General features: G+C 43.8%; 2 protein-coding genes across 7 annotated transcripts in view; one reads left to right on the top strand and one right to left on the bottom strand.

Annotated features, from left to right (window-relative positions):
* The window catches only part of pphln1 (periphilin 1), a 125,557-nt gene extending 108,219 nt beyond the window's left edge, over window positions 1-17,338 (bottom strand). For 2 of the 4 annotated variants that reach the window (XM_052030495.1, XM_052030498.1), the window contains exons 1-3: window positions 16,813-16,889; window positions 14,730-14,830; window positions 10,958-11,155 (exon numbers count right to left, since the gene is read on the bottom strand). In XM_052030495.1, the coding sequence (XP_051886455.1) occupies window positions 10,958-11,155; window positions 14,730-14,830; window positions 16,813-16,819 (306 nt within the window). In that variant the 5' untranslated portion in view covers window positions 16,820-16,889. Of the gene's footprint in view, window positions 1-10,957; window positions 11,156-14,729; window positions 14,831-16,756; window positions 16,890-17,213 lie in introns of those variants that run through there. The other 2 variants (XM_052030497.1, XM_052030496.1) reach the window with 2 other exon arrangements.
* Window positions 17,333-24,693, top strand: part of zcrb1 (zinc finger CCHC-type and RNA binding motif 1) — a 45,384-nt gene continuing 38,023 nt past the window's right edge. Inside the window, exon 1 of one of the 3 annotated variants that reach the window (XM_052030503.1) lies at window positions 17,333-17,464. The gene's annotated coding sequence lies outside the window, so the exon portion shown is untranslated. Of the gene's footprint in view, window positions 17,510-24,693 lie in introns of all 3 variants that reach the window. The other 2 variants (XM_052030499.1, XM_052030500.1) reach the window with 2 other exon arrangements.

Genomic DNA, 24,693 nt, shown 5'->3' with positions numbered 1-24,693 from the left:
CAGAAGAATTGGCAGGCAATTACATGATCTCTTATTGCACATCCAGGGAGGGCCTCCTTCCAATACCACATCTTATTGTTCTCACCCACTGGCATTTATTGTGCCTGATATTGCTTCTCTCCTCTCTGGTCTCGCCTTCTTTCTCCTCCTCCTTTTGTTGTAGTCCCTCAAGTAAGGATGGATTCTCCCTTGGGTTATGTTATGCAGGATGTAGCAGGCTACAAAGTATGGAAATCCTTTTGCTACCAGACAGTACCCTTGATTGATGAAGTAGAATCTCATTTTGAGGAGACAGATGAAATTTTATCTAGCACCCTGAAGTGCAATGGCTCTTACTGTTGCAGCGTTCAGCTCTTCTAGTTGAATCAACAGGGAATCAACAAGCAGCCAGCATAATCAAAGACCCGCACCCACCCCAGACATTCTCTCTTTGCCCCCCTCCCATTGGGCAGAAGATACAAAAGCCTGAAAGCACATACCACCAGGCTCAAGAACAACTTCTATCCCACTGTTATAAGACTATTGAACAGTTCCCTAATCTGATAAAATGGACTCTTGACATCACAATCTACCTCGTTATGACCTTGCATCTTATTGCCTACCTGCACTGCATGTTCTCTGTAGCTGTTACACTTTATTCTGAATTCTGTATTGTTTTACCTTATACTACATCAATGCACTGTGTAATGAGTTCATCTGTATGAATGGTATGCAAGACAAGTTTTTCCACTGTACCTCAGTATACGTGACAATAATAAACCAATTCCAATTATCCTTCAATATCTAACCCTTGGAGCAGTGCCAACATCAAGATTCTAGGGTGTCCACCTTGCCCAGAATGAACGAGTTACAGAAGCTTCCTTGACACCAAGCATCGATCATGATTTGAATATGTCTGCACCAGCCATCATGTCAATTTAACTAATCCCATTGGCCCCCAAATGGTTTGCATCTCTTTTCCCCTGCCTGTTCATGTGTCTATTTAAATGCCTCTTAAATGTTGCTGCCATATCTGCTTATATCACTTCCCCAGGAGATCTGAGGGGTAGGGTTTTTCCAGTGGGTGGTTAATATTTGGAACAAGCTGCCAGAGGTGGCAGTGAATGGCATTTGGACAGGAAAGTAGAGGATGAGATTAGTATAGATAGTCATCACGGTTGACATAGACAAGGGCCCATTTCGATGATGTATGTTTCTATGAAAATGGCATTACTGTGAGAATTCCAAACCAGCTCACATTAAAAAAGGTAACAAAGGAGGTTTAATATTCTGTTCAAGGTATTCAGGAATTTCAACAAAAGCGCTAGAAGTTCTCTAATGGGTCAAAGACAGGCTCTAGTTTTTCATTATTTCCCAGGTTACAAATGCCTAACTTATGCACACTCATACATACTGATGAGCTTCCATTATATTATTAAATTCTAAAGTCTGAGGGAAAAAAAACTTCCCTTGAGAGGCAGTCCTCTTCTCAAACAAGTCTCCCATTTTAGATAGTGTTGGAAGGGATAGCCTCTACAGGGAAAACAACAGCAGCAGCCAGATCAGTGGCACAACAACTGGCTCTGTTGTACAGCAAGGTAGGGCAAAGTCTAGGTGAGCAATAGTGATCGGGGACCCTTTAGTCAAGGGCACAGACAAGAGTTTCTGTGGCCACGAGTGACACCCCAGGATCAAGGGTTGCCTCCCTGGTGCCAGGGTCAAGGTTATCTCCGAGAAGGCACAGGACATTCTGAAAGGGAAGAGCGAGCAGCCAGCAGATGTGGTCCATACCGGTACTAATGACACAGGAAGGAAGAGAGAGGAGGTCCTGCAAAGAGAATTTAGTGAGTTAGGTAGAAAGTTAATACACAGGATCTCTAGGTTTGTAATCTCAGGATTACTCCCTGTGCAACATGCTAGCGAGGCAACAAATAGAAAGACAGTACAGTCAAATGTGTGGTTAAGGAGCTAGGCCAAAGGGGAGGGTTTCAGGTACATGGGTCATTAGGCTCTCTTCCAAGGCCAGTAGGACCTGTAGAAGGACAGATTGCACCAAAACCAGAGGGGTGCTAATAACCTTTAAGGGAGATTTACTAGTGCCACTTAGAGGGTTTAAGATAGCATGGCAGGGAAGTGGGAACCAGAGCAGCAAGACAGCAGGTGGAGGGATTGAGGGGAAGATAGGGCAAGGACAAGTAAATCTGATAAGGAGGACAGACAGGGCCAAGTTAATGAACATGGTGGGACTAATGGGAAGAGATGTGTTTATTTCAATGCAGGGAGAATTATGGGCAAGGCAGATGAATTTAAGAGCCTGAATTAGTACATGGAACTATAATGCTGCGGCCATTCCAGAGACTTGGTTGAGAGAGTGCCAGGACAGCCAGCTCAAACTTCTAGGGTTTCGATGTTCCAGATGTGATAAAGAGGGATACAAAAGAGGTGAGGGAGTTGCATTACTGCTCATACACTGAGGCATATGGGTGGAGCTCAGTAATAATAAATGTGCCATCACTATGATGGTGTCATACTACAGGCCTCCCAATAGCCAGCAGGAAAGAGAGGAACAGATATGTAGGCAGATTATGGAAAAATGTAAAAGCAACACCATGGGTGACGTTAATTTCCCCAAAATTGACTGGGATTTCCTTGGCGCAAAAGGCTTAGATGGGGCAGAATTTATTAGGTTCATCCAACAAGTTCTTGAAACAGAATGTAGATAGTCCAACCAGGGAAGGGGCCATAGTGAACTTTTTATTGGGAAATGAGCCTGGCCAGGTGAATACAGTTTCAGTGGGAAAGCATTTTTGGAGCAACTCCTTAAATTTCAAGATAGTTATGGAAAAAGGCAAGTCTGGACCTCGGGTGGTGGGGGTTGGTGGAGATGGGGGTGGGAATGCTAAATTTGGGGAAGACAAGTTACAACATTATTGGGCAGGAACTGAAGAGAGTAGGTTGGGAGTAGCTGTTATTAGGCAAATCCACATCATTTAAAGACCAACTGATCAGAATTCAGAACCAGCATGTTCCAATGAGAAGGAAAGGTTCAGGAACCTTGGATGATGACAGATGTTGTAAATTTAGTCAAAAAGAAAAAAAACATATGCAAGGTTTAGGAGCCTGAAATCAGACAGTCCCCTTAAGAATCAGAATTATTATCACCGACTTGTATGTCGAGAAATTTGTTTGTTTGCAGCAGCAGCAGTAGTGCAAAGACAAAAATTACTATAAATTACAAGGTAAATAGTGCAAAAAAAGGAATAACGAAGTAGTGTTTATGGACCATTCAGAAATCTGATGGCGGAGGGGAAGAAGCTGTTCCTGAATCGTTGAGTGTAGGTCTTCAGGCTCCTGTACATCCTCACTGATGGAAATAACAAGAAAAGGACACATCCCAGATGGTGAGGGTCCTTAGTGATGGATGCCACCTTCTTGAGGCACCACCTCTTGAAAAGGGATATAAAGGAAGAAAGAAAGAACTCAAACAAAGAATTGGAAGGCTCAAAAGGGGCCATGAGATGTCCTTGGTGAGTAAGATTAAGAAAAACTCAAGACACTTTATACAGATGTTAAAAACAAGATGGTAGCACCACTCAAGGACAAAGGATGGAATTTACATCTGGAGCCAGAGGAAGTAGGCAAGGTACCAAACGAGTACTTTGCATTGTATTGACGAAGCAGAAGGACATGGAGGGTAGTGAGATTAGTGTGGTGTGTGCTGATATTCTAGGACATGTCGCTATCAAAAAGGTGTTGGGTCTATTGAAGAACATTAAGGTGGATAAGTCCCCAGGGTCTGATGGGATCTATTTTGGGTTATAAAGAGAGGCAGAGGAGATTGCTGGAATCTTGACAGATCTCTGTATCCTCACTAGCCACAGGCAAGGTCCCAGAGGACTGGAGGGTAGCTAGTATTGTTTGTCTAAGGGCAATAGCGATAATCCAGCAAATTATAGGCCAGTGAGCCTTACATTAATGGTAGGGTAACTACTGGAGAGGATCTCAAATTAGAATTAGGCAAATTGGACTTAGAGACAAACAGACATGCAATATGCACCTTTACAGAGAAGATGGATTAGGATCAATCCAACTATATTCTCACAATGCCAAAAAGGAGGAAAGGCAAAGCCAGAGCTTCCTGGATAAGAAAAAAAATGAGAGCAGAATGAAACATTGAAAAAGGGATGGAATGACAGATGTCTGCTTAATGACCACTGTTTCAAGACTTCAGGCACAAACGAGTGAAAAGAGAAATTAAAAGCAAGAAGATGATAGTGAGAATAGATTAGCTACTACTTTCTACAAGCCTATAAACAGCAAAAGACATCAGTAGAGTGGCTCGAGAAATTAGGAACCAAAATCAAGATCTTATGGTGGCTGCAGAATGCAAGGCTATTACAAGTACAGAAACTGCTGCAATACTGCGCAAGCTAAAAATTAATAATCAGTACATAATCTAGTAGATAAGGCAACTAGAACAAACAGGATTCCCCTGAACCTGCCAGAGGAAGTCAGGCTAGAAGAGCTGCCAGCATCTTTTAAATCCTCCTCTGTTACAAGGGTAACTCAAAAGTACTAAAAATTGTAAATAGAGTCATACAGCATGGAAACAGGCCCTTCGGTCCAACTGGTCCACGCCGACTAAAATACCCCATCCAAGCTAATCCCATTTGGCAGCTTTTGGCCCATAACCTTCCAAACCTTTCCTTTCCATGTAATTGTCTTTTAAAAGTTGTTATTGTACCTGCCTCAACCACTTCATCTAGCAGCTCATTCCACATACATACCGTGCTTTGTGTTTAAAAAAAAGTTGCCCCTCAACTTCCTATTAAATCTTTCCCCATCTCACCTTAAACCCATGCCTTTTAGTTCTCAATTCCCCAACCCTGCATTCACCCTATCTGTGCCCCCCATGATTTTATACACCTCTAAGATCACCTCTCAGTCTCTATGCTCCAAGGAATAAAGTCCTAGCCTGTCTAACCTCTCTTTATAACTCAGTCGCTCAAGTCCTGGCAACATCCTTGTAGATCTTTTCTGCACTCTTTCCTATAGCAAGGTGACCAAAACTGAACACAATACTCCAGTGTAGCCTCACTAGCCTCACCTGACTTTTATACTCAATGCCCCGACTTATGAAGGCCAGTGTGCCAAAAGCCTTCTTCATCACTTTGTTTACCTGTGATTCCACTTTCGGTGAACCAAGTACTTGTACTCCAAGGTCCCTCTGTTCTACAACACTCCCCAAGGCCCTGCCACTCACTGTGCAAGTTCTACCTGGATCTGTCTTTCCAAAATGCAACACCTTGCACTTATCCAAATTAAATTCCATTTGCCATTCCTCAGCACTCAGCTGATCAAGATCCCTGTGTAATTTTTAATAACCTTTTCAGTGTCCACTATAGCACCTACTTTAGTGTCATCTGGAAATTTACTAACCATGCCTTATACATTCTTATCCAAATTATTAATATATATATATGACAAACAACAATGGGCCCAACACCTACCCGAGGCACACCATTAGTCACGGTCTAAGAAATAACCTTCCACCATCACCCTCTGCTTTCTACCATCAAGCCAATTGTGTATCCAATTAGCCAGCTCTCCCTGGATTCCATGATTCTCACCTTCCAGAGCAGCCTATGTGGAACCTTACCAAGGGCCTTACCGAAGTCCATACAAACCACATCTACGGCCCTCACTGACTTTCTTGGTCACATCATTAAAAAAACACAACCAAATTCATAAGACAAGATCTCCTATGCACAAAGCCATGCTGCCTACCCTTAATTAACCCCTGTCTCTCCAGATGCAAGTTTATCTTATCCCTCAGAATCCTCTCCAGTAACTTACCTACCACAGATGTTAGACTTACTGACCTACAAGTTCCCAGGTTTTTCTTTGCCACCTTTCTTACATAAGGCGCAACATCCAGTACCCTCCAGTCTACCAGCACCTCACCCATGGCTAATGATGATGCAAATATCTCAGCAAGAGCTCCTGCAATTTCTTCTCTAGCCTCCCACAATGTTCTTGGATATACATGGTCAGGCACTGGAGATTTGTCTACCTCCATACCTTTTAAGACATCCAGCACCTCTTCTACTGTAATGTTGACTAGCCCCAAGACCTCCCCATTTACTTTTCCTAGTTCTGAAGACTTCATGTCTTTCTCCACAGTAAAAACAGAGGAGAAATATTCATCAAGGACCTTGCCCATCTCCTGTGGCTCCACACAAAGATGTCCCCTTTGTTTTTGCACCTTTCCCTAACCTGCTTCCATATATGTTCCTCAACGTCCCAGTGGCCATTGGGGGGGGGGGGGGGGGGGGGGGCTGCATCACAGTCCCACCAGAGCAACTGCACCCCTCCTATTCCTGAGTTCAACCATACAGACTCAGTGGATGAGCCCTCCATCATGTCCCCACTGTGCAACTGTGACACTGTCCCCAATGAATAGTGCAGCTTTCCCTTTTTTTTAAAAATCTCCCTCTATCTTTTCTAAAGATCAAACCCCTGAAACATTAAACATCACAGTTCCATGTACTTCCACGCTTCAAGTTCATCAACCTCTCCATTAATACTCCTGGCATTAAAATAAACACACTTCAACCAGTCCATCTCATCGTGTCTATTTTACCTTGCTCCTGCCAGTTCCTCCTTACAGATTTACTGGTCATGACATCTACCTTCTTCTCAATCCCTCCACTTTCTGACCTGATGCTCTGAGTCCTATCCCCCTGCCAAACTAATTCAAACCCTCCACAGTTGCACCAGCAAACTTCCCTGCCAGGATATTAGTTCCTCTCCAGTTGAGGTGCAACCCATCCCTCTTATAAGGGTCGCCCTGTCCCAGAAGAGGTTCCAATGATCCAAGAACCTGAAAACCTGCCTTCTGCACCAGCTCCTCAGCTACACATTCATCTGTCCTATCTTTTTATTCCTGCCTGACTAGCACATGGCACTGGGAGTAATCCAGAGATTACTACCTTCGAGGTCCTGCTTGTCAGCTTCTTTCCTACCTCCCTATACTCACTGCAAAGGACCTCTTCATGTCATTTCTAGCCATGTCATTGGTGCCAATGTACACCAGAACCTCTGGATGCTCACCCTCCCTTCTACATGCACAAGTCAAACCTGCCAGGTAGGTTGCATCATCTATTATTACATATATAATAGCTTAATAAATTACATATTAATTATATGTAATTTATAATGTGCAATTATAATAAATTAATTACATATATAAAAGCTTAATGAGCTGATAACTTCCCCCATTCACCTTATCCTGTCACAGACGCTTTTGTTCTACATCCCTCCCCCACCTTCTCTCCAAAAACTAAGTTGCTTTCTTTCTCAGTTGTAACACTATACTACTGCTCAAAATAAAAGGAAAAGCCTAGTCAGTTTAACATCAGTCCTGTAAGAATATTAACAGCCACATAGACAAGCAAGTATTAATAAAGGAAAACCAGCAGGGATATTTTAAAGGCAAATAGTGCTCGACCAACTTGATTTTATTTTGAATATGAAAACAGAAAAAATGGACGAAGATGGTCCAATTGATGATGTACATGCAGTACATTCCAAAAAAGACAATATAAAAAGTACCACATATTAGATTTGTTCATAAAATTAATGCTGATAGAAAAATGACTAGCAGCACGAATATAAAAATTGTTCAAGGGATAGAAAACAGGACAAGTGGCTGTTTTTGTTTTCCATCTCAAGTCAGAGGACCTCTCCTAAGGTTCTTTTTTAAAGATTCCATTCCTGGGTTGAAGATAAGGGATGAGGGTTGGTGGTTATAGAGTGCAATTTTGAAACTTAGAGATAATACAGAATTTGGCAATGTAGTACACAACGTGGAAGATAATAAACAACTTCAAGAGAACAGACTGACAGATGAAAAGAATATCATGCGGTATAACATCACAGCAGGTAAAGCAGAGACAATACATGCCAAGTTACATTATTTTAAAAAGTGAGTGTTTGTGCAAATCTTTTAAGGGGACATAAAAAGCAAATAATTCCAATAACCCAGAATGTGCAAGTATCTAAGAGCAGAACTAATGGAACACAAAAATAATCCTGGGCTTTATAAATGGAGGATTGACCCAAGAGTTACATCATAGCCATACAAGATGCTGGTTCAGTCTCAGCTGGAGTACTGTGTCCAATTCTGATCACACTTGAAGACTTCATAGATGGTACAGAAAGTTTCACTCAAATGGCTGCAATTGATGGATTACCACCAAGCACACAGATTGAGGTTGGGATCCACGGAGATTTGGTAGATTGGATTCAAAATTGTCTTGACCATAGAAGCGAGAGGATAGTGGTGGAAGGGCATTATTCTGATTGGAGGTCTGTGACCAGTGGTATCCCGCAGGGATCAGTGGTAGGACCTCTGTTGTTTGTGTTGTCTGGGCTGATTAGTAAATTTGCAGACAACACAAAAATTGGTAGAGCTATGGATAGTGAGGAAGGTTGTCAAAGGATACAGCAGGATATAGACCAGCTGGAAACATGGGCAGAGAAATGGCAGATGGAGTTTAATCCAGACAAGTGTAGCATTTTGGGTGTCAAATGTACAAGAATACAGTAAATGGCAGGACCCTTAAGAGCACTGATGTACAGAGGGATCTTGTGGTGCAAGTGCATTGCACCCTGCAAGTGCATTGCACCCTGCAAGTGGCAACACAGTTAAATAGTGGTGAAGACGACATTTGGCACATTTGCCTTCATCAGTCAGGGTGTTGAGTATAAAAGCCAGGAAGTCATGTCGCAGCTGTATAAAATGTTGGTTAGGCCGCATTTGGAGTATTGTGTGTAGTTCTGGATTCCCCATTACAGGATGAGGAAGCTTTGGGGAGAGTGCAGAAGAGGTTTACCAGGATGCTGCCTGGATTAAGATTATCTCTACAAGGATAGGTTGAACAAACTTGGATTGTTTTCTCTGGAGCATCTGAGGCTGAGGGGAGCTCTGATAGAGGTTTATTAGATATGAGATTTATGAGGCAAGGTTTTTTAAAAAAATAAACACAAAGTGTTAGCTGGAACATGCTGACAGGGGAGGTGTTGGAGACAGAAACTTAAGAAGCATTTAGACAAGGCATATGAACAGGCAGGGAATGTAGGGATAAGACCACATGCAGGCTGATGGGATGAGTTTAGACTGGCATAATGGTTGGCACAAACATGGCAGGCCAAAAGGCCCCCTATGTTCTTATAGCTGCCTTCAAAAAGAATTTGGATAAATACAAGAAAAAGAAGTTGTAGGAGTATTATACTAGGGTGGTGGAATTAATTGAAAGCCTCTTTCTCTGGTTATTTATTTTGAGGATGGTCTTCCCAAATATGAATTAGCCCAACTTACTTGCTAAAATAGCAACTTAGTCAGGTATGTTTTTGTTGAATTGTTTGTGTTTTAAAAGCATACATGTTTTAATTATTGTTATTACCTGTATTGAAGCCGCTTGCGGTACACCATACAAGTAAGAAATAATTTAAATTTATTTGATATCAGAAGGGTCAAGGGGCAACTGAGTGTAGGTGAAGAGAAACAAAGGATTGCAGATGCTGGAATTTAGATGAAAACATGATGACGCTGGAGGAACTCAGCAGACCAGGCAGCATCCGTGGAGAAAAGCAGGCAGTCAATGTTTCAGGTCAGGACCCTTCTTCAGGACTGAAGATAGGAAAAGGGGAAGCCCAATATATGGGAGGGAAAAGCAGAGCAGTGAAAGGTGGGCAAAAAAGGGGAGGTAGGGTGGGCACAGAGTGGTGATAGGTAGATGCAGGTAAGAGATAGCAGGGGAGGAGGGGAAAGCAGATCCACCGGGGGATGGGTAAAAGGTAACAAGGGAGAAAAAAAAGGGGCTAAGAAAGGGAAGAAGAGAAGCAGCATGTTTTTGGTGGGGGGGGGGGGGGGGGGGAAATTACCTAAAGTGGGAAAATTCAGTATTCATGCCGTTAGGCTGCAAGGTTCCAAGACGGAAAATGAGATGCTGTTCCTCCAGTTTGCACTTGGAATTCTCCTGGCAGTGGAGGCCGAGGACTGACATATCAGTGATAGTGTGGGAGGGGGAGTTGAAGTGACTGGCAACAGAAAGATGCAGGTTGCAGTTACAGGCAGCTCCCAGGTGTTCTGCAAAATGGTCACCTAGTCTGCATTTGGTCTCACCAATGTAGAGGAGGCCACACTCGGAGCACTGAATGCAGTAGATGATTGCGTTTGGTCAGAGTGTAGATGAAGGTTAGCATTGGAATGGAGCTCAAACCATTGGGCTGTTGACTTGAAATCACTTTCAATTAATTTGAGACATTACGGACCAGTTTGCTATTTGGTGAATGTCCCTGTAAGGCACCTGGACAGTAGAGTAGTTGTGTGTGTGTGTGTGTGTGTGTGTGTGTGTGTGTGTGTGTGTGTGTGTGTGTGTGTGTGTGTGTGTGTGTGTGTGTGTGTGTGTGTGTGTGTGTACACCTCACCTCTGTCGTGTTCCCTCCACATTCGTGATCTCCTGCTTGAGAGTGCGTGAGTGTGCATCTGTTCCCATTCATTCTGTCCCTGCGTTTGTCTTTGTCAATAAACCATTTTTAAATTACAAACACTGTGTGTCCAGACCTTTATCTTTAAGATACCAAAGGAACCTTTCTCACAACACCAGGTCATCAGTATTGGTTCTAGAACAGGTAACTCTGCAAACTGAATAGGTTGCATCAAAACTAAAGAGTCTGCAGTCAGAACAAAACAAAAAAGTTAAACTAGCATGGAACAGCACAAATCAGGGCTACAGCTCAAGTGCAGGACCATAGAACTCAGCTGGGTTGCTCTTCCTTAGTCAGCATAGACATAATGGGCCAAAAGGATCTTGTTTCATATTGCTAATATTCTAGATTGCACAAGCTAAATTCTTAATGTTCTTTCGTTTTAAGCACAGATTTTTATTTGCTTGAAAAAAGTTATCTTTACCCATGAGCCAGTTTTGAGTGGTGGACCAAATCGTCGGCCATGTCCAGAATCACGGTTGTCAGCAGAATATCCTCGATAATCATCGGAATGAGTGTAATGATTATAATCACGGCTGGTGGCACCTCTGCCTCCTCCACCACCACCACCACGGTCGTAATCCTGCCGCCTCTGCATTACTTGCACTGCTCTTTGAAATTCCTGCCAGAATACCAAAATGTCCTTAAGTTGTGTTTCTTTTGCTTAAAAGTATTGTAATATTTCATAGAACAGTGGTTAATCAAAACAGTCTTGCCGTGAATTAATGCAATGAATGAAGGTTTTAAATAATACTTACTGCTGACAAACTATTCCACAGTGGATGGTACTGTATCAGTTCCTGTTGCTCAGCTACTTTCAAAGCACAGTTACTGGTCAGCAATCAGAAACCAAGATCTGTTTATTTTCCCTGCCAAACAATCTTCACATACCACAGACTGAATAAGGATCTTTGCTATTCTGCATGGGTTAGTGCTATACTGTGGAGTCATAGAATTGTATCGCACAGAAATGGACACTTCCACCCACCACATCCATACCAACCTATTTGTCATTCTACGCTCATTCCGCTTGCCTTGTATGCCTTGTATGCCTTGCCTACTTAAATGTCTTAAAAACTTTTATATCTAATTGTATCTGATTACACCACCTCCTCTGAAAGCACGTTCCAGATATCAACCACTACCTGTATGAAAACCTTTCCCGTCAGATCTCCCTTAAACAACTTCCCAGCCTAAAACTATGCCCTCTTGCTTTTGATTCCCCCTACCATGGGGAAAAGATTTTAAGTATTAACCCCTTCTATTCCCCTTATAATTTTTCTGCAGCTCTATCAGGTCACCTTCTTCCTCCATCACACCAGGAAAAACAAGCTCACCCTATCCAATCTCTCCCCATAACTACAGTCTCCAATCCAGGCAACATCCTGGTGAATCTCCTGTGCAATCTGATCAACTGCAGCCTAACCAGTATTTTATGAAGTTGCAACATGATGTCCCAACTTTTACATTTATAGTCTCACCTATCAAAGCAAACATACCCACTTCCAGAGAACTATGAACTTAGAACACTAGATCTCTGATCATCAACATTACTTAGTGCCCTACCATTTACTATACATGTCCTACACCTATTTGACTTCCTAAAATGCATCGCCTTGCACTTGTCAGGATTAAATTCTATCTGGCAATACTCCACCCAACTTTCCAACTGATCTACATTCTGCCATAGACTTAGACAATCTTCCTCGCTATACACAGAATGATCAATCAGGTCATTTATAACAGCATTAGTTTCATTGGCGACTAGTTTCCGAAAAAGCCTATCATTGTGACTGGGGTTTAGTCAAACTTTTCATTTAGCACCAGCATGCATTGAGCAAATCTGTACATACATGTCTACAATTTGCAATCTCTAGTTTACAAGAAATATTAGAGCAAATAAGATTGAATAGGTATCTAACCAATTAAATTGCAATGACTTTTAAAGGTTTGCTGAGAGTTCATGGTTTATTAGAAGAGTTCTTTTTACACACTGGGTTACAACCTGGTACTGGACAGCAATCTTAACAATGTCACCGTGGCTTTGGAAAGGGCAGTACAGATTCTTTAAAATAAATTATTGGTGGAACACAGACATGGACCTGAAAACAGGAAGGTCCCAAGCTGAGAGATGTTGCAAGGTACACACATCTTTGTTACAACTGGATAGGTAAGTTAAGGATTTATCTAACCCAGTGATAGACTTTGGTCTTCCCTTCCCATTAAAACAGGCAGCACTAAATCTAGAGGTTAAGGGAGGGGGTGTAGGGGTCAGTGGGGCGGGGCGAAAGAAAGGGCTAGCAAGTTTGCAAGGAACAAACCAGCATCTCCCTCACACAGACAAAAACTACTGGAGATGAGTAAAACATCATAGATTCATTCACTTAATTTTTTATTAATGTTTTCCTTGCATCTCAGTCAATTTGTAATCAAATTGTTCATATTTAAACTTGGATATCATTTCAAGAAAAAAAATGATTGATGTTCATTATAAATTCTCAGTTTTATAAGTTGCTCACTTAAAACTTTAATCTCTTGTCCAGTTCCATCGCTTAGCTTTTGGCCTCTCTTTTCTTGCATTCTATCCATGATGTATGCAAAGGATTTGCTCACTAGACTTTTCCAATTCCAGTCATTTCTTGATCAGCATTCTTCTCAAAGTACACTTCAGCACAGAAAACATTACCGCAACAAGGTTTCTATGAAGAATTGTGTCTTAGGAATATAACCTTTAAGTATACGATGACTTGGAGACTTGAAGAATAACCGTTCATTGAGACTGGGGAGGGGGGGTGGGGGGAGAGGGGTTGGGGGGGCCAAGATAGCTGCTGCAAATACAAAGATAGAATTACCCGTAATTGATAGCATCTCCAACAATAATGATTTATCAGCTAAGTATTGTTAAATTCAAGGCAGTGTTCCCTTAATTCCTTTTGAAAAAGTAATAGTTTCTGAATGTGAACATCATTGACGAGGCTGGTATTTATTGTCTTCCTCTAACTGAAATTGTTCTGAGAACATGGTTATATAAGAACAAGCTGATCCCAGATTCAGTAAGATGGCCAATTTAAGTCAATGATACAACTGAGAAGAGATGGGAGAAAAAGTGTAAATATCCAAGAACAAAGCACAGGGTAATGTGTGACCTAGGTTTTTGGTGACCAGAAGGCTGTCAGTAGGTCAGTCTATTGAGTTCATAGGGTCAAGCAATCTCCCTCTGCTGAAATTGGCCATGTGATTGACAGAAATCAAGAGAGCTTTACACTTGCAAGACAATGTGGATGATCTGGATGCATAAAATAGGCAAAATAGGTAAATGGAACATAATCCAGACAAGTATCAAATATGCATCTGGGGAAGTATAGCAAGGCAAGAGAAGCAAATACATGGGAGGATATCAAGCAGATGTGGGACAAAGTAACTTTTAAGCATGTATTTGTGGATTTTTGCAGGTAACATTCAAATCAGATGGTTGAAAAGGCACATGGGATGCTTTCCTTTATTACCCAAGACACAGAAAGTGGAAGCTGAGAGTTTAAAACTATAACTGTGTACCACAGTTAGACTACATCTCAAATACTGCATTCAGTTCTGTTCGTACATTAACGCACTGGAGTGGATGCAGAGGAGATAAACTAGGATGTGTCACGATGAGAAAACTGAAGACGTTAAAAAAGAAAAAAGGCAAGTTAAGGTTAATTTTTTTTTGGAACAGAGAATGGGTGACGGCAGACTTAATTGAGGTTAAGCATTCCCTCACAACTAAAATTATGAGAGGCCTAGAACAAAAAAGGACCCATTTCGCTTAGTAGAAGCATAATAGGCATAGATTTAAATGAATTGGTAGAAAGAGTAGAAGAGTAAATGAGGAAAACATTTTCATGGAAAGGATTTTACTGCCCAAAAAGGGTAGTAGAAGTAGAAATCCTTAATGCATTTAGAAAGTACTTGGATGGATACTTGCACAGCTACAGATCGAGTGCCAGAAGGTGGAATGAGGCTAGGAAGTATTCTTTCAACTGCCATGAACACAATGTGCCAAATGATCATATTGTAAATTTTCTATGATTTAATAACGCACTCAATTGATGCCTCTGTGGAATAAATGCATCAATATTTACCAAATCTAAAAACTTGATGCTGACATGCCTAAGGCAGATAGGTGAAAAAGACAGCCCAATTAGAATTAAACATACTGCATTGTGTGGTCTTCCAGGATGGAAATGGCCTCGCTGATTTCTTTCACCACACTGTGATCGTGACTCAGACCACATATCCTCTTCTATGTGATGCTTAACTGCAAAAGAAAAATAGGTAATCAGTGGCAAGAACTGAACAACTGACAAACATTATTTAATTTTCCTTTTTTTTTATTGCAGGAATATTATGCTGACTTTTCACACGATGGGAAGTTGCAAGGTTGACAGTTGAGTACCATCAATTCACCCTTACTCAACTGCAATATTGCAGAAATCTCATTGAAACCTACCAAACATTGAAAGGCCTGCATAGAATGGAGATGGAGAGGATGTTTCCAGTGGTAGGAGTCTAGGACCAGAGGACACAACCTCAGAAATAGAAAGGCATCCCTATAGAACAGAGATGAGGAGCAATTTCTTTAGCCAGAGGGTGGTGAAGCTGTGGAATCCATTGCCACAGACGGCTATGGAGGCCAAGTCATTGGGTATATTTAAAGCAGGGGCTGATAGGTTCTTGATGAGTGAAGGCGTCAAAGGTTACGGGAGAAGGCAGGAAATTGCAGCTGAGAGGGAAAAATAAATCAGCCATGATTGAATTGCAGAGCAGACTTGATGGACCGAATGGATTAATTCTGCTCTTATGTCCTACCACCTTGTGTCCACTCCTCCTCCCCTTTTGCCCACCTATCACTGCTCTGCTTTTCCCTCCTATATATTGGCTTCCCCCTTGTCCTATATTCCGGCAATCGAGGGCGAGCCAAACTTGAACCATAGAATCATACAGCACAAAACAGGCCCTTCGGCCCACCATGTTGTGCCATCCATCAAACCACCCTCACACTATCTCTTTCCTCCCGCATATCCCTCTATCTCACATTCCTCCATGTGCCTATCCAACAAACTCTTGAACCTGTCCAGTGTATCTGCCTCCACCACCACCCTAGACAGTGCATTCCAATGCACCAACCACTCTTGGTGAAAAACCTCCCCCTGACATCTCCCCTGAACCTTCCACCCATAACCTTAAAGCCATGCCCTCTCGTCTTGAGCATTGGTGCCCTGGGAACTGGCGCTCTGCTCTAAACATCGGGCAACGACATATACAACAAGCAAGGATCAGAGGGATCTTGGGGTCCGAGTCCATAGGATGCTCAAAGCGGCTGTGCAGGTTGACTCTGTGGTTAAGGCGGCATATGGTGTATTGTCCTTCATCAATCGGGGAATTGAATTAAGGAACCAGGAAGTATTGTTGCAGACCCCACTTGGAGTACTGTGCTCAGTTCTGGTCACCTCACTACAGGAAGGATGTGGAAGCCATAGAAAGAGTGCAGAGGAGATTTACAAGGACGTTACCAGGATTGGGGAGCATGCCTTATGAAAGCAGGTTGAGGGAACTCGGCCTTTTCTCCTTGAAGTGATGGAGGATGAGGGGGAACCTGATAGAGGTATATAAGATGATGAGAGGTATTGATAGGGTAGATAGTCAGAGGATTTTCCCCAGGGCTGAATTGGTGGCCACAAGAGGACATAGGTTTAAGGTGCTGGGGAGTAGATATAGAGGAGATGTCAGGGGTAAGTTTTTTACTCAGAGAGTGGTGAGTGCGTGAAATGAGCTGCCAGAAACGGCGGTGGAGGCGGATACGATAGGGTCTTTCAAGAGACTGTTAGATATGTACATGGAGCTGAGAAAAATAGAGGCCTATGGGTAAGCCTAGTAATTTCTAGGGTAGGGACATATTCGGCACAGCTCTGTGGGCCGAAGGGCCTGAATTGTGCTGTAGGTTTTCTATGTTCTGTCAAACAGAACAAGGCGACGCGGCCTGGAAACAACAACCCAGAGGCACCACCGCTCCCTCCAACCCCTAACAGACATCCCCCCCCCCCCCGCCACCTCACCTCCACTCCCCCGAGCACCAGTACCCGCGCTGACCAAAGGAAGAGGAAAAGCAAACGGAATGACCCTCCTCCCCCCCTTCCACCGCGACCGCACGTCGGCCCGACAGCTATTCGGCCTTGCCACTCACCGGCCGCCCAGTGAAGCGCGGCCCGTTGCTGGGGCAACCACCACACCCGCCCTTACCTCGCATTGGGTGGGGAGGGAGGGAGGGAGGGCGCGTGCTCGCGGGGAGGGGGGGGGGGGGGCGGCTCGCGCGTGACCTTCCCTCCGCGCCTTTTCAAACGCCTCAACCGTCCTCGGCGAGGCGGGGCGGGGCCTACGCCCGGACCCGCGCCTGACGTCATCGCCCCCTCCCGCGCAGAGCCGCCCCAACCAATCCCCTGCGTCGCCGGCCGGGGAGGACGCCCGGTTGCCGTGGGCGCAGTTTTCCCTCGGTTTCCCTTTGGTGTTTCCTTCCCGTCCCCGGACGGTCGGTCGGTCGGACTCACTTGAGTGTGACAGCGGAACAAGCCCGGCCCTCTTTTCCCGCCCCATCCCACCGCCACTCGGTTGGAATCATAAAATGGCGGGGTGTTGGAACTTACGTGCGACTGTGGGTGCGAGTCAGCGCGGGGGTGAGGGTAGCAGCGCCTCACCCTTCGCTTGAAACGGGCGGTCGGAGGAGAGGGTTTCCTCCGCTGAAGCGGTTGCCAAGCCAACTTCAAATCTCGCGGGACACCGGGGGGGGGGGGGGGACGGAGGCGGGGACATCCTGCTAACAACATGGCGGCCGAGCGGTTGTCCTGATATGTCGGCGATGTGTGCAGCCAGTTAGTGCGGGAACGTCGGGGATCAGGTGAGGAGTCTGAAATCCGTATCTCTCGGTGTAATACTTCGCTCCGTATCCTTCCATCCTGAGAGGTTATAATGGGGCCGGGTGGTGGTTGTGGGAGATACTGAAAGAAATCGGGGGCCACTTTAAGAGAAAGGAATTGTCAAAGTCCATGTATTATCCAAGTCGGGATATTGACACACGGTTCGTAAGGGATTTCCAGATATTACAAGGCAAAACAACAAACTGCACAGGTTGGAAGTATGAAATAAAAGCAGAACACGCTAGAGATATTCAGCAGGTGGGGCGTCATCACAGGGGAGAGAAACGGGTTTAACGTTTCAGACTGGTGACCGTAAATCATTATAGTTTTGATAGGGTACCAACCTGAAACGTTAATCCTGTCTCTCCCCCTCCACGTATGCTTCATATCCCTGCTTAGTATTTCCAGTATTTTAGGTAATGTATCACAATACAGGTTAAGCTGAAATGGGGTGGGAGGGAGTGGATTTGCGTTGTAAAGTTATTAAATTTGTTTTTGTGCTATCTATTATTGGGCAGATTGGCTCAATGGTGCAGCAGTTAGTGCTGCTTCCTCTCAGTTCCAGTTCGTGTTCAGTTCTGACCTCAGGTGTCATCTGTGCAGAATTTGCATGTTCTCTCCACGAACGTGTGGATTTTCTCTGCTGATTTCTGCTCATGTTCCAAAGTCATGAGTAGGCTAATTTGGCAACTGTAAAAGACTCCGTAAAGAATCAAAGGGATGATGATGGGGATGTGAGACAGAATAAATTGCAGGATTTCATAAAGTAATACAGCCCATAATCCTCCAAGCCCCTCCCTGCTATGTACCTATGCAAATGCCTTTTAAATCTTGCAATTGTGCCCACCTCAACCACTTCCTCTTGCAGTTCATTCCAGGTACCCACTACCCTCTGTGTAAAGAAGTTACCTCTGGGGTCTCTAAAATCTGTGCTTTCCAGTTATGGATTTCCCAACCCTGGGGAAAAGATTATGACTGTCCACCTTATTCAAACCCCTCAAGATTTTATAAATTGAGGTCACCCCTCATTCTCCTACACTCCAAGGAATAAAGATCCAACTTGGCCAACCTCTCCCTATAACTCAGGCCCTTTAATCCAGGCAGCATCCTCAAACCTCTTCTGCACACTTGGCAATGTCTTTCCCATAGGGTGATCAAAATTGTACACAATACTCCAGGTGCAGCTTCACCACCAACTTGTAACTGCAACATAATGTCCCTACTCTGAAACTCGATGCCCGGACTGATGATGGCCAGCATGCTAAATGCCTTCTTCACTACTGTCTATTTGCACAGCCACTTTAGCAAACTGTGCACTTGTACTCCCAGGTCCCTCTGTTCCACAACACATCAGTGCCCTGCCATTCACTGTACAAGTTCTACCTTGGTTTGACTGTCCAAAGTGCATCACCTCACACTTACCCAAGTTGAAATCTATTTGCCATTCCTCAGCTCATCTCCCTAACTGATCAAGATCTCTTTGCAATTCATTGTAACATGCTTCATTATCAACCAAACCCCCCAATTTGGTATCACCAGCAAACTTGCTAATTGTGCCATGTACATTAATTTCCAAATCATTTACCTAATGAACAGCAGAGGTCCCAACACTGACCCGTGGTACCCCACTAGTCACAGGCCTCCAGTCAGAGAATCGACCTTCAACCATCACCCTCTGCTTCCCATCGAGCCAATTCTGAATACACCTCACTAGCTCCTCCTGAATCCCATGCAACCCAACCTTCCAGATCAGCCTGCCATGCAGGACCTTGTCAAAGTCCTTAAAGTCCACATACACAACATCTGCTGCTGTCTATTCCTTTTAATACCTCCAAAAAAAACTCAGATTCATCAGACATGACCTCCCATGCGCAAAAACATGCTGACTATTCCTGATCAGGCCTCGACTATTCAAGTGATGATGGATCTGGTCCCTCAGAATTCCCTCTAGTAACTTCACTACAACTGGAGTCAGGCTCACTAGCCTTTAGTTCCCTGGCCCATCCTTGCTACCCTTCTCGAACAATAGAACATTAGGCACTGGCGAGGTTTCAGAAGACTGGGGGGGTGGCTAATGACAAAGCAAACAACTCTACAAGGGACTCTGATTTCTTCCCTGTCATCCTAAGGTCCTGGCATGTACTTGGTCAGATCCTGGAGATTTGTCCACTTCATGCGCTTCAAGGCTGCAAATACCTTCTTCCTCGTAATAAGTATATGATCCAAGACATTACTACTTATTACCCTCACTTCTTTGGCACCCATGATATTCTCTTTAGTGAACACGAGAACTAGACATTCAACATCTCAGCCACCTCCTGCGGCTCCACACATAAGCAGCCCTCCCTCTTGTACCAGTCATCTCTGTCCCAGAAGAGATCCCAATGATCCAATAACCTGAATACTTGCACCAGCTCTTCAGCCACACATTCATCTGGCCTATCTTTCTATTCCTGGACTCGCTATTGAGGTCCTGCATTTTAATTTCCTTCCTAACTCCCTATACTCATTCTGCAGGACTTCATCCCTTGTTCTGCCCATGTCATTTGCACCAACATGTACAGCAACACCTGGCTGTTCACCCTGCCCCTCAAATTTTCTGCAGCTGCTCAGAGACGTCCTTGACCTGGCACCCAGGAGGCAACATACCATCCTGGCATCAGTTCTGCAGCCACAGAATCTCCTGTCTGTGCCCTCTCCCTCTGAGCCTCAGAGCCAGTCACAGTGCCAGAGACCCAACTACTGCTGCTAGCCCCAAAGAACATTCCCCTCAATAGTATCCAAAGAGGCAAATTAAGGTGGATAAATCCCCAGGGTCTGACGAGGTGTCCCCTTGGACCTTGTGGGAGGCTGGTGCAGAAATTGCAGGGGCCCTGGCAGCGATATTTAAAATATCCTTAGCCACAGGTGAAGTGCCAGAGGGCTGGAGGATAGCTAATGTTGTTCTGTTGTTTAAGGAAAGTTCTAAGAATAAGCTGGGAAATTATAGGCCATGTGAACCTGACATCATTCGTGGGTAACTTATTGGAAGGTATTCTGAGGGACAGGATATACAAGTATTTGGATAGACAGGGCCATATTAGGGATAGTCGACATGACTTTGTGCATGGCAGGTCATGCCTAACCAATCTAATAGAGTTTTTTGAGGTGGTTACTGGGAAGGTTGATAAAAGGAAGGCAGTGGACGTTGTCTACATGGACTTTAGTAAGGCCTTTGACAAAGTCTCGCACGGGAGGCTATTCCAGAAGGTTAAGTCGCTTGGCATTCAGGATGAAGTCGTCAATTGGATTCAACATTGGCTTAGCAGGAGAAGCCAGAGAGTGGTAGTAGATGGTTGTCTCTCTGACTGGAGGCCTGTGACTAGTGGTGTGCCACAGGGATCGATGCTGAGTCTGTTGTTATCTATATTAATGATTTAGATGATAATGTGGTAAACTGGATCAGTAAATTTGTGGGTGACACCAAGATTGGGGGGTGTAGTGGACAATAAGGAAGGCTATCAAAGCTTGCAAAGTGATCTGGACCAGCTGGGAAAATGGGCTGAAAAATAGATGGAATTTAATGCAGACAAGTGTGAGGTGATGCACTTTGGGAGGACAAACCAGGTTTAAGACTTACACAGTGAATGGTAGGGCACTGAGGTGTGCTGTAGAACTAAGGGACCTGGGAATGCAGATCCATAATTCCTTGAAAGTGGCATCACAGTTAGATAGGGTTGTAAATAGAGCTTTTGGCACATTGGCCTTCATAAATCAGGGCAATGAGTACAGAACTTGGGATGTTATGTTGAAGTGGTATAAGACGTTGGTGAGGCTGAATTTGGAGTATTGTGTGCAGTTCTGGTCACCTACCTACAGGAAAGACAATCAATAAGCTTGAAAAAGTGCAGAGAAAATTTACATGGATGTTGCCAGGATTTGAGGACCTAAATTACAGGGATAGGTTGAATAGGTTAGGACTTTATTTCCTGGAGTGCAGGAGAATGAGGGAGATCTTGGAGGTATACAAAATTACAAGGGGTATAGAAAGGGTGAATATATGCAGGCTTTTTCCCTTCAGATTGGGTGAGACTCGAACTAAAGGTCATAGGTTTAGGGTGAAAAGTGAAATATTTAAGGGGAATCTGAAGGGGAACTACTTCACTCAGAGTGTGGAACGAGCTACCAGTGGAAGTGGTGGATGTGGGTTCAATTGTAACATTTAAGAGAAGTTTGGATAAGTACATGATTGAGTGAGATATGGAGGTCTATGGTCTGGGTAGATGGGACTAGGCAGAAAACCAGGCCAGCATGGACTAGATGGGTCAAAGGGCTTGTTTCTGTGCTGTAGCACTCTGTGACTCTAAAGAGGTATACCTGTTAGTGAGGGGAATGGCTACAGGGGAACCCTGCACTGACTGCCTACTGCCTTCACTTCTCCTGGTGATAACCCATCTATCTGAAGCCTGTACCTTGGGTGTGACCACCTCATTAAAGCTCTCATCTATGAAGCCCTCAGCCTCTTGGATGATCCTGAGTACATCCAACTGAACATCCAGTTCCTTGACCTGGTCCCATAGATGTAGTCATCAAGGAGACCATGAGGTTCCCTGACTTCCCACATCTTGCAGGAGGACCATTCCAATGCCATCCTGCCTACACTGAATCAAGGACTTAGGATCAACAACAAAATAAAACTTTACCTGTTCTTACCTGTGTCTTCTCACTGAAGCTTTTTTAAAAAGTTGCTCACTCTCCCAACACCTGGGACACTTGCTCTGCCCTTTCGTGCCAAAGCCTCAGCTCTCTACTCTTACACTGGCTCACTCCAAAATGGCCTCTCTGCTTGACCCTAACTTTTTATTGGCTGCTGTCAATTAGCTAATTAGCCAATCAACTGTTAACTAACAATTTGCAAATGTGCTTCTTTTAGGCTCCCAGTAAGTGAAGCTCACCAGCAGTTTCTGAGATCTACCTCTTTTAAACGCTCGGGGAAATAAAGAGAACGGGATACTCCACTAGGACTTGGCATGGGTCTGTTAGATTGAATGGCCTCCTGTGTTGCTACAAGAACTAAAGTTGTCATCTTTATGCCAAGTTCATAAATGCACAGGAATCTGGAGGAAGCGCTTTATAAAGCGGAGACTGATGGTGGAATAGGCCCATAGAGACCCCAGCAACCATCAACCACAGTTCACGTTAATCCTACACTTCTCCCATTGTATTCTCCTTACCTTCCTATCAACTTCCCCTGACACCCACCCCCTCTCCCCTGCCTCCCCTATTCTAACACTCATCCACACACTAGGGGCAATTTACAGTGGCCAACTAAACTACCAACCCACACATCTTTGGCAATTTACAGTGGCCAACTAAACTACCAACCCACACATCTTTGGGATGTGTGAGGAAACCCACAAAATGTACAGACTAATTGATGCTGAAAGCTGAGCATTACAGAAAACCTGGAAGAGCCTTAAAGTTGGGAAAGCAAAAAGGCTGCATAAAAAAAGGCAGGTAAAATCAAAGAAAGCCAAAAGATGTTTTATAAATACTTGACAAGAGGATTATAAAGGAAGGGGTAGGTTCTTCTAGAGATCAACATAAAGCCTGTGTACAGGGATGAAAGATGTTTAGAACATAGAACAATTACAGCACAATTCAGGCCCTTCGGCCCACAAAGCTGTGCCGAACATGTCACTGCCCTAGAAATTACTAGGCTTACCCATAGCCCTCTATTTTACTCAGCTTTTGTGGCATTCTGAATGAATACTTTGCTGTGTTCATAGAAGAGGAGTGTGATGTAGGCATCAGCAATGAAGAAGAAAGTCAAGTGCGGGAAGTGATAGACCTGGAAAGAGAGGACACATTGAAGGGTCTGGTATTTTAAGAAGAGGATGCATTTATGGGCACAGGTGAAATGATTCCAAGGTTTAAAAGAAGCAAGGAATGAATAGTGCACACTCCAACTAGTGGTTTGACTAGAGGGAAGTGCTGGAGAACTGGAATGTTTCTGATGTGTTACCACTGTTTAAATGGGAAAGCCTGTATAACTGCAGGTCAGTTAGCCTAACTTAAGTAGTGAGAAAGGTATTCCAAGAAAATTAGGGATAGCAAGAATAAGTAGTTTAGAAAGGCGTAGATTAACTAAAGACATTTAATACCTGACTAACGTATAACTTTATGAAGAGATTACAATGAGGGTAGAATAATTAAAGTAATATACAAGGCAAAGAGGTTGTCAGTCATATTCAGAGTAGTCCTTTTTTATAATGTTGAAGACTTGCCAGGCTATGCCTCAACATAAAACATACATGGAACAGTACTGCACAGGAACAGGCCCTTCAGCCCACGATGTCTATGCCAACCATGATGCCACATGAAACTAATTCCATCTGCCTGCACATGATCCAAATCCCTCTATTCCCTTCATGTTCATGTGTCTGTCTAAATGCCACTATCGTGTCTGCTTCCACCATAACCCCTGGCAGTGTGTTCCAGGCTTTGTGTAAAACAAAAAAAAAGAAAATTACCCCACATACCTCCCTTAAACTCTTCTCCCCCCCCCCCCACTTTAAAGCTATGCCATCTATTATTTGACATTTCTACCCCGGAAAAGAGACTCACATAATTTTATAAACTTATATCAGATCTCTCCTCAGCCTCAGATGCTCCAGTAAAAACAATCCAAATCTGTCCGACCTCTCCTTATAGTTAATACTTTCTAATCCAGGCAGCATCCTGGAGAACCTCCTCTATACCCTTTCTAAAGCCTCCACATCCTTCCTGTAATGGGGCTACCAGAACTGAATACAATGCTCCAAATGTGGCCTAACTAAAATTTTATACAACTGCAACAGGACTTCCTGATCTTGTACTCAACGGCCCAACTCATGAAGGCAAGAATGCCATATGCCACCTTTACCACCCAATCTACTTGTGTTGCCATTTTCAGGGAGCATTGGACTTGGATCCCAAGACCCCTTTGCACATCTGTCCTGTTAAGGGTCCTGCTATTTACTGTGTATATTCCCCTTATATTTGACCTCCTAAAGTGCAACACCTCACACTTGCCCAGATTAAACTCCATCTGCCATTTCTCCACCCATATCTGCAACTGATCTATATCCCACTGTATCCTTTGGCATCCTTCTACACTCTCCACAACTTCACCTATTTTTGTATTGTCTTCTCACCTTTTCGTCTCTTCTGGAAAAGACTTGAATTCCTT

This window comes from Pristis pectinata, chromosome 15 (genome assembly GCF_009764475.1).
Source record: "Pristis pectinata isolate sPriPec2 chromosome 15, sPriPec2.1.pri, whole genome shotgun sequence".
Classification (NCBI taxonomy): Eukaryota; Metazoa; Chordata; class Chondrichthyes; order Rhinopristiformes; family Pristidae; genus Pristis; species Pristis pectinata.
The sequence above is the reverse complement of the archived record's forward strand: the minus strand, read 5'-3'. Positions and strand labels throughout refer to the sequence as shown.